Source organism: Boleophthalmus pectinirostris, unplaced genomic scaffold (assembly GCF_026225935.1).
Source record: "Boleophthalmus pectinirostris isolate CB_2022bp ecotype Guang Dong unplaced genomic scaffold, ASM2622593v1 HiC_scaffold_15, whole genome shotgun sequence".
Taxonomy (NCBI): domain Eukaryota; kingdom Metazoa; phylum Chordata; class Actinopteri; order Gobiiformes; family Gobiidae; genus Boleophthalmus; species Boleophthalmus pectinirostris.
In genome coordinates this window covers 13,302,825-13,320,956 of record NW_026571070.1, presented here as the reverse complement: position 1 = coordinate 13,320,956, position 18,132 = coordinate 13,302,825, and the positions used below count along the sequence as shown (strand labels likewise).

At 38.3% G+C, this 18,132-nt stretch overlaps 1 protein-coding gene across 1 annotated transcript in view; it reads left to right on the top strand.

The window, feature by feature from the left end:
* The first annotated feature begins 270 nt into the window (after nucleotides 1-270).
* Nucleotides 271-18,132, top strand: part of phex (phosphate regulating endopeptidase homolog, X-linked) — a 48,520-nt gene continuing 30,658 nt past the window's right edge. The window contains exons 1-6 of the mRNA XM_055151252.1: nucleotides 271-834; nucleotides 10,802-10,864; nucleotides 11,401-11,562; nucleotides 13,407-13,490; nucleotides 15,362-15,588; nucleotides 17,381-17,449. Coding sequence (XP_055007227.1) covers nucleotides 711-834; nucleotides 10,802-10,864; nucleotides 11,401-11,562; nucleotides 13,407-13,490; nucleotides 15,362-15,588; nucleotides 17,381-17,449 — 729 coding nt within the window. The 5' untranslated portion in view covers nucleotides 271-710. The remainder of the gene's footprint in view (nucleotides 835-10,801; nucleotides 10,865-11,400; nucleotides 11,563-13,406; nucleotides 13,491-15,361; nucleotides 15,589-17,380; nucleotides 17,450-18,132) is intronic.

Below are 18,132 nucleotides of genomic sequence, written 5' to 3'. Positions count from 1 at the left end.
TAATGAGCACCTCCCCTCTGTATTGTGTGTGCGTCTCATTTAGTTCTGCGCTAGTGCCTGTCTGATCCTGTAACACTCCATCACAATTACACACACGTTCTCAGAGCCAGCCCCGGGCCCGTGTACTAGTACTGCCCAGCTGAGACGGAGGATTGCAGTAATGTGCGGGGAGTATGGGAGGAGAGAGAAGGAGGAGGAGGGACCAAGAGGAGCCAGGAGCCAAAGTTTCAAACACACAAGAGCAGATACAAATTGGACACAGAAGGAAATACACACACTGGGGTCAGAGTTGGGGAATGAATTTTGAATGCAAGACTAGTTTTGATCAAATTTGCAAACTAGTTCCAGCTCTAGAAGATAATTTTGAAGCTTTTATTTTGAAATATCCTGTTGATTTTTTAGAATTTAAGTCAAAGGGACAAATACAACATGCGGATACTGTTTTAATTCACTTTTTGATCATATTTTCAAGATCATTTTTGAAGAGTTTTCGAGGAATTACTTAAACATTTTTGAAAAGTCGTTTTGCCATATCTCGTTCTTTCTACTTTTTTTTTCATTTTGCACCTGTCCACTGAGCATCTGTGATTAATTTTGAGACTACACTTCTGTTTTCACATCTTTGGCTCATAATAAATTGCACTGTTGGACCTCTAGCGTTCCAGCTTGTATATTTCTGCACGCTCGCTCTACCTGATCCGTTTTGAGTCATGGAACTAGATCGTTTGGGAGGCGGAGGGGTCAAACCAGAGCGGGGCGCACCGAGGCTGTACCGGGTCGCTCTGGCCATGTGCGCGTGCCTGTGCGTGGCTCTGCTCCTCGCACTCATCATCGGTGAGTAAACAAAAGCATGGAGTGTGGTAAAAGTCTGTTCTTAGAGTAGATAAATAAAGAAAGAGCAAATGGGAGCAGGTGTAAAACTAAAGGGGACTAGAGCTGAATTATAAAGTAAGTCAGGATTGAACAAGTCCAAATCAACATTAACCAGGGCTAAAAAAGGACTGAACCTGACCTAGAACTAGAACTAAACAAGGCGGGACTGAACAAGGGCTAAACCAGGGCTAAACTAGGACTAAACCAGGACTAGACCAGAATTTTAGGCAGGAATAAACAAGTTCAAACCAACATTAACCAGGGTTAAAGAAGAGCTAAACCAGGTCTAAACTAGAACTAAACCAGGCAGACTTGAACCAGGACTAAACCAAGATTACACCGGGTCTAAATGAGAACCAAACCAGGACTAGATCTGAAATTAAGTGAGACAGGATTAAACAAGATCAAACCAACAATTACCAGGGCTAAAGAAGGACTAAACAGGGCTAAACCAGAACTAAACTAGAACTAAACCAGGACTTGAACTGAATTTAAGTGAGACAGGATTAAACAAGTCTAAACCAACATTAATGAGGGCTAAAGAAGGACTAAACTGGGCTAAACAGGGCTAAAGCAGGATTTGATTTCATCCTGGTTCACTTAAGTTCAGATCAAGTCTATCACTCAAGACTAAAAAAGGACCAAACAGGTTGAAATCAGGTCAGGTCTTGGACAAGGACTAAACCAGGTCCATTAAGGTCCACTAGACTAAAACAACGCTAAACCAGGACTACATCAGAACTAAAGTAAACCAGGGTTAAATCAGGTCTAAACCCACATTAACCCGGGCTAGACTAGGAGTAAACCAGAGCTCGAGTTTGAAACAAGGACTGAACAAGGTCTAAGTCCTGTCTTCAATTTATACAGGTCTAAAACAGGACTAAAACATGGGACTACCAGATCTAAATCAAGGGAATTATAATGGGTCTAAAACAGGACTAAAACAGGTCTCAAGTAGGACTAAGTCAATTCTAAAACAGGACTAAATCATGTCAGGCTTAAACTAGGTCCAGTACAGTTTTAGGACAAAATCAGATCTAAAACATAGGACTAAAACAGGTCTAAACCAGGACTCAGCCAGGTTTAAAACAGATCTAGAACCGGACTAATTCAACCTAAACTGACGTAGGAGTAAAGCAGGACTATATGATCAAAGTGAGTGAAGCTATTTCCTCGACAGTCTATGTAGAGACCTGCCCACGTGCTCTTATTTTTTCCACTTTCCGTTAAAATCCTATAATTTGGCCTGGACCTGAGTCTCATACACTGCTCTAGATTATAGTATAGACCGTGACTGTAAATAAACCCAGTGGAGCAGAGGTCTGGAGAGGGACAGGGCCCATTCCTCGTGTGTGTGCGACTATTTTTGGGTCATATAAGGTTTCACGTGCGCTACAAGAACATCTGAACCCCCCTAACCCCAGCAAAGCACCGTGGGAGTCTGAGTTTTCTTCTTTTTTATATATATATACTTGTATATAAGAGCCAATGTACTGAGTATTGATAGTACACTGCAAACTTCACTGATCTATCCAAGATTTTAAAACTTAATTCTAGTCTAGAGGTAGTTTATTTGAAGATAAATTGTCAAGTAAATGTATCTTGCTGCTGGGACAAATTCTTTCACTACTTTTAAGTCATTTTCTGATAGATTTATGTGTTTATGTCTAAAGTTTTGGCCAAACTGTTTTGCAGTGTAGTTGCTGAATGTTTGTTTTGGTATTTGTGGGTCAACATTAGGAGTGCTCAAAGAAGTAGTAGTAGTAGAAGTGGTAGTCGTAATAGTAGTAATAGTAGTCATAGTAGTAATAGTGGTAGTAGTAATAATAGTAGTAGTAATAGTAGTACTAGTGGTAGTAGTAAAAGTAGTAGTAGTGGTAGTAGTAAAAGTAGTAGTAGTCATAGTAGTAGCAGTAGTGGAGGTAGTGGTGGTAGTAGTAGTAGTAGTAGTAGTAGTAGTAGTAGTAGTAGTAGTAGTAGTAGTAGTAGTAGTAGTAGTAGTAGTAGTAGTAGTAGTAGTAGTAGTAGTAGTAGTAGTAGTAGTAGTAGTAGTAGTAGTAGTAGTAGTAGTAGTAGTAGTAGTAGTAGTAGTAGTAGTAGTAGTAGTAGTAGTAGTAGTAGTAGTAGTAGTAGTAGTAGTAGTAGTAGTAGTAGTAGTAGTAGTAGTAGTAGTAGTAGTAGTAGTAGTAGTAGTAGTAGTAGTAGTAGTAGTAGTAGTAGTAGTAGTAGTAGTAGTAGTAGTAGTAGTAGTAGTAGTAGTAGTAGTAGTAGTAGTAGTAGTAGTAGTAGTAGTAGTAGTAGTAGTAGTAGTAGTAGTAGTAGTAGTAGTAGTAGTAGTAGTAGTAGTAGTAGTAGTAGTAGTAGTAGTAGTAGTAGTAGTAGTAGTAGTAGTAGTAGTAGCAGTAGTAGTAGTGACAGTAGTAGTAGTCACAGTAGTAACAGTTATAGTAGTAGCAGTAATAATAATAGTAGTAGCAGTAGTCATAGTAGTCTTAGTAGTCTTTGTAGTAGTAGTAGTAGTAGGAGTAGTCAAAACATAGCCCTGGTAGTAAGACAAAAACAGTTATAAAAGTATTTCACATAACATATAGTACTGACAGTGATTGTTATACTAGTGGCAGTTGTAGTATCTACGAGAACATCTGAACCCCCCTCACCCCCGTAACCCCCCCTCACCCCAGCAAAGGACTGTGGGAGTCAGATTTAAAGACACAGGAAAAGACTGGTATATTATGACAGGAAGTTATACATAGTAACTAGTTTTTCCCCTTATTATTGTAACCAACAGAGTGAATGCACTGTTTGTTTAGTCCTGTGCCAATCTGCTTAAACTATTGCAGTAGTGTATGGAGTACTGAGTACTTGTAGTCTGAAAATATGTTAATGATTTAAATATGGTTTCCTTGGATTGCAGTTCTGTGGGTAGAAATAGTGAGTAGTATTTTAAAAAATATTGCGAGTCAGACTTAAAGACATTTAAAGACAATTTGAATATTAAGACAGAAACTTACTGCACAGTAAATATAAACTAGTTTTTTCAACTTATAGTAAAGTAACAAGAGTCAGTGTACTCTTTGCCAAGGCCAAAGGACTAAAGTTACTGCAGTAGTGGATATAGTACTGACACTAGTTGTTGAATGTTTTGTTATTTGTTGGTAGGCATTAGAAGTGCTAGTATTAGTAGTGGGCTAGTTGTAGAAATAGCTATAGTAGTAGTAGTAGCCACAGTAGTAGCAGTAGTGGTAGTAGTAGTAGTAGTAGTAGTAGTAGTAGTAGTAGTAGTAGCAGAAGTAGTAGACGTAGTAGTAGCAGAAGTAGTAGAAGTAGTAGTAGCAGTAGCAGAAGTAGTAGAAGTAGTAGCAGTAGTAGCAGCAGTAGCAGAAGTAGTAGTAGTTGTTGTAGCAGTAGTAGTAGCAGCAGTAGCAGAAGTAGTAGTAGTTGTTGTAGCAGTAGTAGTAGTAGCAGTAGTAGCAGAAGTAGTAGAAGTAGTAGAAGTACTAGAAGTAGTAGAAGTATTAGTAGCAGCAATAGTGGCAGAAGTAGTAGCAGTAGTGGCAGTAGTGGTAGTAGCGGTAGTAGCAGTGGTAGCAGTAGTAGTAGTAGTAGCATTAGTAGTAATAGTAGTATTTAGTATAATAGTAGTAATAGCAGTAGTAGTAATATTAATAGCAGTAGTAGTCATAGAAGTCAAATTAAATATAGTCGTGGTAGTAGGATAGAAATAATTATTGAAGTATTTATATTATATAGTATTGACAGGGATTGTCAATAGAAAAAGTGAAACCAAAAGTAGTACTACAGATGTGGTATTATAAGGGTTAAGGTGCACTTTATTGTCCCCATAAGGAAATTTGTCTTCTGCATTTGACCCATCCATCAGTGTGGGTCAGGATTTTATGTGAAGGATTTTGCCTGATGTTGTATTTTAAGTACTTTATACACGTGTTTCCTTAAGTATTGCAGTAACCCAGTTACGTTGTAATAATATTGATAAACAGATTAGTGTCATATGGTGTAAAACAGTGGTGCAGGTGTTTATGTGTCCACAGGGGGCGAGCTAATTAAAAGTGACTGCATTTTTTATCAGGAGCAGCAGATATCAGAGAGAGAAACACATAGAAGAGGATTATCACACTGTGGCTTTGCCTAAATAAACAATCCTAATCTAATCGGAGCACATTTTAATCTCACCACATCATTATTTTTATCAAAGACATTCTGCTCTCAATGTTAACACTGTGTTTTTAAACATTTTGCTAAGTCAAAGTTTGAAAATTGCAGCACAAAAGATTAGGGACGCAGGACTAAAGTTGTAAAGGTCCCATATTACGCAAACATGACTCTTGTGAGCTTTAAACTATGTTATGATGTTGTTACTACCTCATAAACAGACCTGGAGTTGTATTTTTTTTCATTTACACATATTTGAGTAATCCATTATTAGTCTGTCTACATCTCAAAATGCTCTGTTCCATCTTATGTTGCCATGAAGCGGTAGTTTTTAAGTTAACAGCTAGTTGTGTGCAAAAATATCAAAATATCAATATACAGTATCGCTTAATTTGATGACACAGAATCGATATCGTGGGCTGCTGTATCACTGTATCACCAAGAATATTTTTTGGTATATTTTACTCAATTATTTAGTTACAGCTCTACAGTTTTGTTGCTTGTTTAGAGGAAGGAAACTCGTTTTTGTGACACATTTGAGTGAACATATTTGAGTAAAATGTTTGTGTTTCATATGAACTTCGCACAAGAAATGGTTTAACAAAGACTTTTAGTATCACAGCCATGGTTTAGCCATTATTTTTATTGCACCGTATCAAATCGATTTGAAATTTATCGAATCGAAACTGCACTGTATCAAGATATGTATCGTATCGTGGCTTAGGTATCAGTGACTTTTTAATGATACTCAGTCCTAACAGCTACCTTTTATCTTTAGTTCAGTAGAGATGAGCAATTCCAGGGCAGAAATTACCCAAATAATTCTAGTGAAGGTGTATGGATCTTGAAAACAGTGGAGCACTTCCTGTATTACCACATGACATCACAAGGTGGAACAGAGCGTTTTCGGCCTAAATGCAACAGCAACGGGCAATTTTCTTATATATGTAAAACTATATGACAGAGATGGGACCAAGTCGTTGTTTTGCAGTAAGTCTCAAGTTTTTGACCTCAAGTCTGAGTTAAGTCCTAAGTCAAATCCTTATATATAGCATTTATATAAGGAGAAATGCTAATTTTTCCTTTTTAAATGTCTTGACAAAATCTAAGTGTGAATCAGTATGGGAAGAACAGAAAGAATTAAGATTCAAAAGTGCAATAACACTTATTTTATCAGGTAGTCTGCACTGAAATGTTCTCTGAAATGTTTTACTGTATTGTACTGCATATTACTGTAGTACATTTGAGGATACCATGTCACAGTACTTCAGCTACATCCAAAGTAACAAATAGAGAAGTGGGAGGGACATGTTCTAGTTTGTTTCTGTAAAATTCAGCACTGCATTTATCAACTCTAAAGAGAAAAGTATTTTCTAAAAACGTATATTTTTAGGAAAAGCATCAAGTCTTCTCAAGTCACAGGCCTCAAGTCAGAGTCGAGTCCCAAGTCCTAAAAATAGTGACTCAAGTCTGACTCGAGTCCAAGTCACAACCTGCAAGTCCCAACGTCTGCTATTTGAACTTGAAAAACTGCATAACTTGAATTTGGATTTTTAAGTCTTCCGCACTCCCTTTCTTTATACAAAATACATACAGTATATAATTTAGTTTCTATAGAGTGGCACCACAAACTGTAATTAAGAGAACAATCCTAACTCAGTGTGTGAAGTCAGCTTTTCCATTGTACAAAGTCTTATGCAAGTCGTCCCAATGTTAATTAAACCATTGCATTCAAAGCGTGCCTGAATATCCTCCTAAACAGTGGTTGAGGGGGTGGTCCCAAGCAGCAAGGAGGGGTCCCAACTGACTATGTGTGTCTATGGGTTTGGGCAAGGCCTATTTTTTTAAGTTAGTGCATAGAAGCTAACATTTTTGTGGCTGCATTGAAGTGTAATTATGTCGTATAGCCGTGTATGTGTGTAGTTAGCACACGCCCACTCAGGCTCTCCCACTCCTCTCCAGACTCAAGTCATGCAGGAAGAGACTCAAAAGGCTAAAAACACAAATAGACCAGAGAATCTTGAGAAATTACGCTTTGCACCAATGGACGATAACATTTTTAAACGTTTGTTGTTTTAAGTCAAGAAAGTTCTCGACAGTTTCAAGTGTTTTTGAGAGACTAGATGGCAGCCTAACAGACATTCATTTTATACAAGGGTTAAATCATACACTGCCCACACCCACAGCGTTCGGCTCCAGTCAAATGAAGCTCACAAGGCTAGCAGTTATGTCACCAAATTTTGAGACAGTTCCATATTAGGAATAGGAATTTATTAATGGACAAAATGGTGAAATAAAAACATCAGGATCACGTAGAGCGGGTTAATACGAACATTTTAAGACCAAAATGATGAGGTTCACTGCAGTAGTTACAGAGACAGGGGTGACAATTTTCAATGTAAAGTCAACTGGAGCCAAAGTCGATGCTCACTTCCTATTTGGAATGAGGCGGCTAGTGTTTAGTTATATTTCCTAGTGAGCCAGAGTGTTGGAGACGTGTGGACGTGTTTTTTTAAAATATTCCATCCAGTCCTTGTATTTGCAAAAGTCGCTGGTGCTAGGCTAGTGCATATCAATGGCCATAGTTATCCTGCCACTAAAAATTGTAATTAACTTTAGAGGTAATAATTTTAGAAGTAAAACCAACCTTGCATTTGAAGGATTTATGTGTGAGCAGCAGCAGTGAGTTCTACTTTCTGATAGAAAGCTTGGCAGCGGCGGACTGATATATGAGAAAATAGTCCCTCAATATGCGACGATTAATGCGATGCAAGGTTAGTTTTATTTCAGACATTATTCTATCAACACAGGCATTCACATCGACAGTCTGGGGTAATAATAGATTTGTTTCGGGTGTTTTGTGGAGTGGGTAAGACTGTTTTTAGTGGCAGGATAACTATGGCCATTGACATGCACTAGCCTAGCACCAGCGACCTCTGCAAATACAAGGACTGGATGGAATATTTAAAAAAGTGTCTCCACACGTCTCCAACACTCTGGCTCACTAGGAAATGAGTTCCTATATCCGGACCATTTCAATGCCTATACCGCTTGTGGAAATTATCATAATGTTATGTTATAAATATAAAAACCCCAATGTTATAAATATTGCCAGTAGATGGATAAATTTGAATTAGCTTTTTGACAAGGTGGGCATGTAGTTGGATGAAAACCAAGTAACAACAATTGCACGACCATCCTAGACAGTTGTTCCGTTTTTCTGTACCACTACAACTTTAAGCTTTTTCAGTTCTGTACAAACACCTTTAACGGTTCTCAGTCCTACCTGTAGCCAAATTTATAAAACATGAAATAATACTGCAAAAATACTTAGCCTGACATGTCCCCTTTAAGATTAAGAGTAAATTAATCAGAGTTGCATAATGTGGATGTATACAGTTGAAGTCAGGGTTGACCTAAACACAGACCCTGTGGTTTTACAGTCTGTGTGTCATTAAACGGAGAAGTCGAGCGGAAGAAGGATGTTTTGTTCTTTCGAGGAATGTGCAGTGAGTTTGTGGTCTCCGTGGAAACCATAAACATTTCTGTCATCTGCGGTGGCTCCTGTTCCACCGTCAGCCAAATCTAACACAAGCAGGAGATTGTCCTTATGTTGATGTAGTGAGACAGGAAACTGGAATACTAAGTGACTAAGTACATCTCTAACTTGGCACTTAGCACTGACAGACCAACATTATGTTATCAGTACTTGTATTGCAGTTCGCTTTAGCCGTGTACCTGGAGCGGTGTTTTGTTTTATTTGCAAGGTTTGAAAAGGGTTGCTCCATGTTCCCTCAGCCTTATGTTCCCTCATTTCTAAGTTTTGTTTTCTTTTTCTTTCCAAAATTAGGCCGTATGTTCCCACATTTTCTTTTATCATCAATTTGCATCAGAATTTATCCCCATTTCTTCAAATTTGGTCATCAATTACACCCAACCTATTAACCAGAGGCAGTTGACTACAGATGTAAAGTAGAGGTCATGGTGCAAAGGATCCTAGGTTGAAATTACTCTAAAAATAAAAATTATTTGATTTAGAGTTTAATTTTGAGAAAAAAATCTTAGATTCTATGTTATAATGTTGTTTCCTCATCACAAACAGACCTGGAGTTGTGTTTTCTTTCATTCACACATGTTTAACACACAAACTGCATATTTAGTAGAGATGCGCGGATGGAATATTTTTTCATCCGCACCCGCGACACAAAACTCATCATCCACCTGCTATCCATTTGCACCCAAGGTTTTGACCAATTTTCAAAACCGCACTCGCCCGCCATCCGATTTTAGAACAATCATATAGCAAAGAAACTAAGGAGCCTCGATAAAAATGCAAACTCTATAGCTCATTCATTCCAAAATTCGCTCAACGTGCATGTTCACATTCTTAATTGTCCGTAACAACCCCAAACTTACCTGGTTGTCTTGCGCAGCTAATTAAGTGACAACGTTTTCTGACCAGGCTATTTTTTAACCTTCTTACTACTATACTACAAGCATAGACTGTACAATGACACTCGTTTTTTCAGATGTAGGTAACAATACTTAACAATACAGGCTATATATATGTATTTTTTTTATTTGAGTAGTTAAACCGCCACCCGCCCGAATTTAATTTATAACCGCAATATTTAGGCCGAGTTCTTCTCTCAAAAAGAAAACACTCTGATCTGACTAACTCTGATAAACCAAATAAAATGAAAATAAAAATCCAACTTGTAATGTCATGTTGTAATACAGGAAATTCTCCACTGTGTTTTAAAACTGTACAAACCTGGAATCACGGATCTTTACTAAACAAAAAGGTAAAAGGCAGCTGTTAACTTGAAAACAACCACTTCATGAAATCACAAGGTGGAACAGGGCATTTAGAGTTTTGGAGAGAGAATAATCATGCAGGAACACTCAAACTTGTGTGAATGAAACATAACACAACTCCAGGTATGTTTTGGGGAAGGTAACAATATTATAACACGACTTAAAGCTCACAAGAGTCCATTTTGCATAATATAGGACCTTCAAAAACATTCATACAATGTAAAGCATATTGTGTTATTCTAAAAAAACAAAAAAACAAAAACTAGTGCCGTGACAAAGCATGCTACGCAGTTCTAATTTGGTTAAACATTGTGGCTTTTCCTCCTGTATAATTTTAATGCGCATTAGTTACATTTGATCTCATTATTACAGCATCCAGACATAAGTCTTTTTTTATTAGATTGAAGGGACAGTAATGGAATCAAACTGGACACTTTACTTTTTCTAGATGATTTAATGCCACAAAAAGCCAGGATACACAGACAGCCCATCTGTCTGCGTCCTGGAAATGCAGCAAATGACAAATTTTATCTCTTAAAAGTCGAGTTGTACTGTTTATGGTATTGATTCATTGGATTTTTATGGATTTTTAATTTTTTTTTTAAGTGCACTAAGTATCTTTTCTCGAGGAGGGTACGCCAAATTGTTTAAATGGAGCTGTTATTGCTGTGCCTTGAATGTTTCACAGTATGGCATTAAACATTCTTATCCTCATGGAGACAACCACCAGGTCAAGTTACAGGTTAAATCTGTGAAGAGGTGACTGCTACTGTACCTGTACTTGAATAAATGTGACATACAGTAGATAAGCAATAACATCTCCATGGGGACAAGCAAAAAAAAAGTTCTGTAGTGGACCTTTAAAGTGAATTTATTTGTGAGTAAGTTTATTTGTATTTGCATATATGAATTATTTAATTTCTTTTTTGTATTTTTGTAGTCTCCAGTCAAAAGTCCACTCAGGAAGAGGAGTTCTGTCTGACCCCAGAATGCATCGAAGCAGGTGAGATTTGACTTTTTTTTTCTTTTATTAAATTGTTTTAGATGAATATTGTGATTTAAAATGTGCAAATTATAACAGAATGATCCATGGATGTCATAGATTACAACTATATCGCAGACATGTGCAATATGTTTTCTTTAAAAGGTGCACTGTGTAACTTTCTGGTTGGGGATCTGCCACCTTCTTGTTTTTATGGACATGCCATTGCTTAGAATGTTCCATAGTATGGCATTAAACAGCTCAACCTTATATTTATCCAATCAAAGATGTTTTTATATCTTAAAAATACCTAGAAAAACAGGCATTCTGACTGAGAGCAGGATCGCCTCTCCCCAGATCTGACCTGTTACTTGGTCTGGTTTGCTCTCTTCAGACAAATAAATAGCAATAGCATCTTCATGAAGAAAAGCATCTGGCAGACCCTCTATCAGAAAAGTTACACAATCCACCTTTAACCAATACTCGATAAATCAATCAATGTTGTATTTACTATATTAAAAACACATCTTTTTCTTTTTCTTGTGTTTTCTGTACAGCTGGCTCTATTCTGGGTAAACTGGACCGCTCGGTGGACCCCTGTGAGGACTTCTACTCGTACGCGTGTGGTGGCTGGTTAAAGGACAACCCCATCCCAGAAGACTCCTCCTCCTATGGAATCTACCCCTGGCTCCGGCAACATGTGGACATCAAACTCAAAGGTATCCATGGGTTTATCCAGAGTTATAATAAATGACCTTTGTTGACATAACGATTATTAGCTACCCCTTAAAACAAAATGTAACCTAGGAGAGCTAAGGGTCCCCAAATTATACATAACTATAGGCAAGTCTGGTAAACAGCGCAGTAGACAGGGGAAGACAAAGATGAGTTTTAATAGCCCAGAATTGGACCGTCTTCCTATTAATTTATATAAGAATGGGACCCATGTAATAGAGATGCGCGGATGGGCTATTTTTTCATCCGCAACCGCAACACAAAACTCATCATCCGCCCGCTGTCCATTTTGCACCGAAGGTTTTCAAAACCGCACCCGCCCGCCATCCGCCGATTGATTTTAGATTTTAGAACAATCATACAGCAAACAAACTAAGGAGCCTCGATAAAATGCAAACTCTATAGCTCATTCATTCCAAAATTCGCTCAGCGTGTATGTTCGCATTCTTAATTGTCCGTAACAACCCCAGACTTACCTGGTTTTCTTGCGCAGCTAATTAATTGACAACGTTTTTCAACTAGGCTATTTTTGAACCTTCTTGCCTTCGTGTTGGATGTTGTTACATTCTGAACATTCTGCCATTGCCCGATGTTATTTCAAAGTCATAGCCTCACTCCATCGGTCTTTCTTTAAGTTTTAAATACCCCGAGTGGCAGTCTACGCTATAATGTCTGCGTGTTTTAAAATATATCTGATATCGAAACAAAAAAAACAAAAAAAAGCATAACAAAATAAATATGGCCCTATAGCCACTTATGTGTTGGCAAACAGCTGAAATAAATTAGAAATAATTAAATAAACTGCATATAATATGTGCCTCGTAAACCTTAGGCATCAATAACCCGACACAACCTTAACCTTCAGAACATAAAAACGAGGTCAAATGGGCTAATTAAGGACATGACGTACACTTCATACTACAAGCACAGACAATGAGACTCGTCTTTTCAGATGTAGGTAACTAACAATCACTTTTTTTTTTTTTTTTTTAGTAGTTAAACCGCCACCTTTAATTAAAATATAATTTTTCGTCACGTCATCCGCCCGACCCGCGGATAACCGCGGTTGTAACCGCAATCCGCGCATCTCTACCATGTAAGGCTTCTTGACCCGGGCCCCAAATATCTGTCGACGGGCCTGCTCATAAAACACAGGACAAAGGCAGCATATAGTGAAAATGTACAAATATTATTTAGACAATCATGTTAAAAATGCTTTTCTTTTATTACATTCAAAGTGCTATAGTTGGTCTTTAATACATAAAGGGCTGAAGTGTAACATGACTAAGTTTTAAAGGTTTAAAGTGCACTAAATAATACAAACTTAATCCCAACCATTAAGTAAATAAGCACCTAATAAACTACAACTACACTCTAAAATGAAAGAGAAACTGAGGTGACCAACTGGTTAAAAAAATATTAGATTTTTGGATGGTTAAAAGTCAAACAAAAAGCTGAAACACCACGAATAAAGTAAATATACATGGTCCTATATGGAGAGATCTGACCAAAAGACCAAACTAACATAGGCAAAGTTTACTAAATCTGTGAACCGAAGATATTATCATGAAATTAATCAAACAATCAATCTACAGTCACTAACTCAAAAGAAGAAGCTACCAGCCAGATAGCTTCTTCAGAAACATTGGCTGTCAAAGTCTAGTAAGCCCAGTTGTTTTGATTAATTTTGTGATAATACTAAATTAAAGCCATAAAACTCAAATTACAAGACTATATTTTTATTTGATATACTTTGATAATACACCAGTCTGCCAAAAAAGTGGGAAAAAATATTGGCATAATTGTGGCGTTACACTTTCTGTTTCAGAGCTGCTGGAGGCTCCGTCAAATGCAGATGAGCTGGAGGCCGTGCAAAAAGCCAAGATGCTTTATCGCTCCTGTCTCAATGAAAGTGAGTCCAGTGAAGAAGAATACAACATTAATCACTGAATCCTTTTGAGTAGTTTCTTTCTTTTGACACGACATAAATAATATTGTGATTTTGTTTATTTAGAAGTACACTGTGTGACTTTTACTGTGCAACTATGAAACAGTCTAGACAAAGCAATAACTTTTCCATGGAGAGAAGCAGGAGGCAGACCCCCCAATAGAAATGTTACACACTGCACCTTTAATTGGTGAAGGGTCTAACACCTGCCCATGTGGATGTTATGGTTTTGTCTAGAAAGTTCCACTGTATGGCATTAAACTTGACCATCTAGACAGATCTTTTGAGGGCAATCAGATTTTTTTTTTTCAACTTAAGAAATAAAAACATCTGTACTTGGATAAATGCCAAATAGATACTAATAATGCTATACTGTGTAACATTCTAGGTAAAGAAATAACATCTCCATGGCGACGATTGCAGATCCCACAGCAGAAAAGTTACTTGTCCACCTTTGAAAGTCTGTTTATTTGAGTATTAATTTGGCAGGTAGAAAAGTTTCATATTGCAGATTTAAGCAGATCTGGCAGGCAAAGTAATCACATGTCCATAGAAACGAGCCGTTGACAGCCGCCCATGAGAAAAGTTACACAGTGCATCTTTAAGCAGATCTGGCAGGCAAAGTAATCACATCTCCATAGAAACGAACCAGTGACACGCCACCCACCAGAAAAGTTACACAGTGCATCTTTAAGTGGATATAGCAGGCGAATAAATCACATCTCCACAGAAATGAGTCGGTGACAGCCACCCCGCCTGAAAAGTTACACAGTGCATCTTTAAGCAGATCTGGCAGGCAAATAAATCACATCTCCACAGAAATGAAAAAGTGACAGCCCACCCACCAGAAAAGTTCCATATTGCCTCTTTAAGCAGATCTGGCTGGCAAAGTAATCACCATGGAGACACGCCAACGACAGACCCTCACGAGAAAAGTTCCATATTGCATCTTTAAGCAGATCTGACAAGCAAAAAAATCCTCCATAGAAACGAGCTTGCGGCAGCCTCCGCAATGCATCTTTAAGCAGATCTAGGCAAAGAAACTATATCTCCATAGAAATGAAGTGCTGATAGCCCCTCACCAGAAAAGTTCCGTATTGCGTCTTTAAGCAGATCTGGCAGGCAATGTAATCACCATGGAGACACGCCAACGACAGACCCCCACCAGAAATGTTACAGAGTGCATTTTAAGCACATCTGGCTGGCAAAGAAATTACATCTCCATAGAAACGAGATAGTGACAGTCCCCCACCAGAAAAGTTCCATGTTGCATCTTTAAGCAGATCTGGCAGGCATTGAAATCACATCTCCATAGAAACGAGCTTGTGCCCACTTCCACAATGCATCTTTAAGCAGATCTAGGCAAAGAAATGACATCTCCAGAAAGAAACTACGTCTCCAGAAACGAACTGCTGACAGCCCCCCACCAGAAAAGTTCCATATTGCCTCTTTAAGCAGACCTGAGAAACAGTGACAGTCCACCAGAAAGGTTACACAGTGGATTTTAAAGTAGATCTAGCAAGCAAGGAAATTACATCACCATAGAAACGAGATGGTGACAGTCCCCCACCAGAAAAGTTTCATACTGCATCTTTAAGCAGATCTGGCAGGCAAAGAAATCACATCACCATAGAAACGAGCTTGCGCCAGCCTCCACAATGCATCTTTAAGCAGATCTAGGCAAAGAAATTACATCTCCATAGAAACGAGACAATGGCTACCAGGAAAGTTCCATATTGCATCTGTCAGGCAAAGAAATCACATTGCTTCAGAAACGAGACAGTGCCTGCTCAGAAAAGTTACACAGTCCTGGCTCACTCTGTGGTCTCTCGTAGGTGTGTTGGAGGATCTGGACTCGGGGCCCATGCTGCAGACCCTGAGGCAGCCCGAGTTCCGGTGGCCGGTGGTGGGCGAGGGCCTGGGAGGGCAGTACGAGTGGTCCCAGAGCCAGTGGAGTCTGCTCAACACTTTGGCCCAGATGCGAAACCAGCACAGCAAGAGCGTCCTCGTGCGCCTCTACGTCGCCCCGGATGACAAGAGCTCACTGAATTACATCATCAAGGTCAGACCGGGTTAAAAGTTATGGGAAATGAACACTGTTGTCATGGCGATTAACGATTCAAAACTAAATGCTGTGGCTTTTAGATGCTGAAAAGTACTGAAAAGTTGACTCATAGGTTTTGTTAATGTGATGAGAACACTTGAAAAGCATAGACATGGGTTTCAGATTCCTGTTATATCCAACATTTTGAGAAGTTTTCCCCATTCATAAAAAAGTATAATATTTGTATTAAATTATTTATCGCTGTGGCAGTGGTCCTACTAAAGGCCGCCACGCACTACAAGAGAATTTGCCAGATTTTGGCCGCGATTTCTTCTCCCTGAGTTCGGAGAGCCGTGACCAGACTTTTTGTCTTTGTGAGTGATTTTGAAGCCGCTGCGCTCCTCATCTGTGTGGTGTGACTGTGACTCTGAGCTGCTCTGTCAGATCAGAACCACCAAACATCAGCAAAGCTAATACTAATAATAAACGCCAATAAACCAGAGCGTCAGGGGCAGAGGAGTGACGGACACAGAGACACAAGATACAAACTCAGGATATAGCGAAAATAATGACAAGGCTTCTCATTATTCTCACCTCATTCACATTATGCATAGAAATTGTAATCTGCAAATAATGACATGGAGTTCACAAACCATGCTCTTAATCCAGTTTGAGGCATTCTTTAAAGGTAAAAAGGAGAGAGTAGTTCCTCACGTGTGTCTATTTACATCCACACAGCACACGGATCGAGGTGATGCTGCAGATTAGCGAAAGTGACTCTACTTCCTTTCTTTATCACCAATCTTTTATGCTTTAAAAATCATGTATCTGAAGTTTTGCACCACATTTCATGAATATAAATATATATAAATAACATAGTTCTGACTTGTATCTAAACTAGAAGCGCAGTGCTCTGATCTTTAGAACACTTTAAGAGTCTCAGAGCAAGTGGTTTTACTGTAGACATGAAACGGTTGACGCGATTGCACTCACAACTTTTTAGCTTTTGGTTTGCAGACATATCTCGCTGCAGTCTTTGCGATCCGAGATTTTAAGTCTCATAAGATTCTCCTCGTGTCTGTGGTGTGCACTTTTTGTCACATGTTTAAAAATCTTTTAAGACCGAAAAATCCTGTAGTGTTGCGGCTCATAATCATTTTCAAACCACTGATATAAAAAAATAATAATAATAATCTGGAGTGTGGCAGCTATTGTTTTAAGTAAGGGATAAGTTCATATAGATGTATAGACTTGGTTGATATTTGTAATTGTTCGTATTAAAATGTAACTAAAACAGATACAAGGTTTGGCACATTATTTGTTGACTATAGACGCAAAAAGTAGAAGTGTTACTCAGCTGCAAGACTAGAAAAGTTGGAATTTGTGGCTTGTTTATTTAAAATATTTCATGTAAATTCTGCAAATTTTAAATATTTTTTTTTGTGTTGCTGTTTCTATGCTGCTGCTGCCAAACTTTGAATTTCCTTTGGGATCAATAAAGTATAAACAATATCTTGTAACATCCTATAGCATAAAAATGTCCCTGTAAGCTAATTATTTCTCTTATAAAACTTTCAGTGAGTACAAGCCAAAAGATACTGAGCCCAAAATAACAACATGGATTTACTTCAGTTTCTTGGCCTTAACACTCACACTGCAAAATCGAGTTGTCCTTGAAAGCAGCACAATACCCCTTAAATCTATATTCCATTCACACTTGGTCCGAAACCACAGATTCAGTGCTACAGTGTGGACATCATGATAATAAGTGTTGTGTATTTTTATTTATTTATTTATTTATTTTTTGCAGCTGGACCAAGCGTCGCTCTCTCTCTCCTCCAGAGAAGACTACACCACCAATAGCTCAGCGGCGAAAGCTGTGAGTCTGCTCCTCATCTGTCAAACACCGTCAAAATGTTCCACAGATGAACAGTGGGAGAGAGGAAGTTATGCAACAGAGAGAGACAGACAGACAGATAATGCATGAATATATGGAGTCTATACAAGTTGTGTAATATTTTTGATCGAATACATGTTTAGTGGAGATGTTAGGAGCAGGAGTATTGCTTTTTTCAGATTTAATTCTAATTAGAGATGCACCCAGTTGTTTATGTTCTGATATTATGATCACCCAGAGACCAGAGATTATTTATGTTTCCGTTAAAACACGAAATCTGCGAACCCGGCCCCGGATAAGCGGAAGAAAATAGATGGAAAACACAAATGACATATGGGAAACAAACAATATTCAAGTCTCACGATACGATATCGTCACGGTATGAACCTCACGGTACGATATTTATTGCAATATCATGGCTCAGGATATGGTGGGGAGGCTCATGATTTGGGATGTAACAATATCCAAATCTCTTGAATGATATTTTCACTATATACATCTCACGGTACAATATTTATTGCAATATTTTGTGGAGGTAAACAAAACTGTTAATATGCTACTTTTTCATCTTAAAATGCCTTGAGAAGCCTTAAAAGTGCTTAGAACTGTTATTTCTTCTTGTAGTCAACACTGAAATGGAGCAAAGGATCATGGTCTATGTAGTT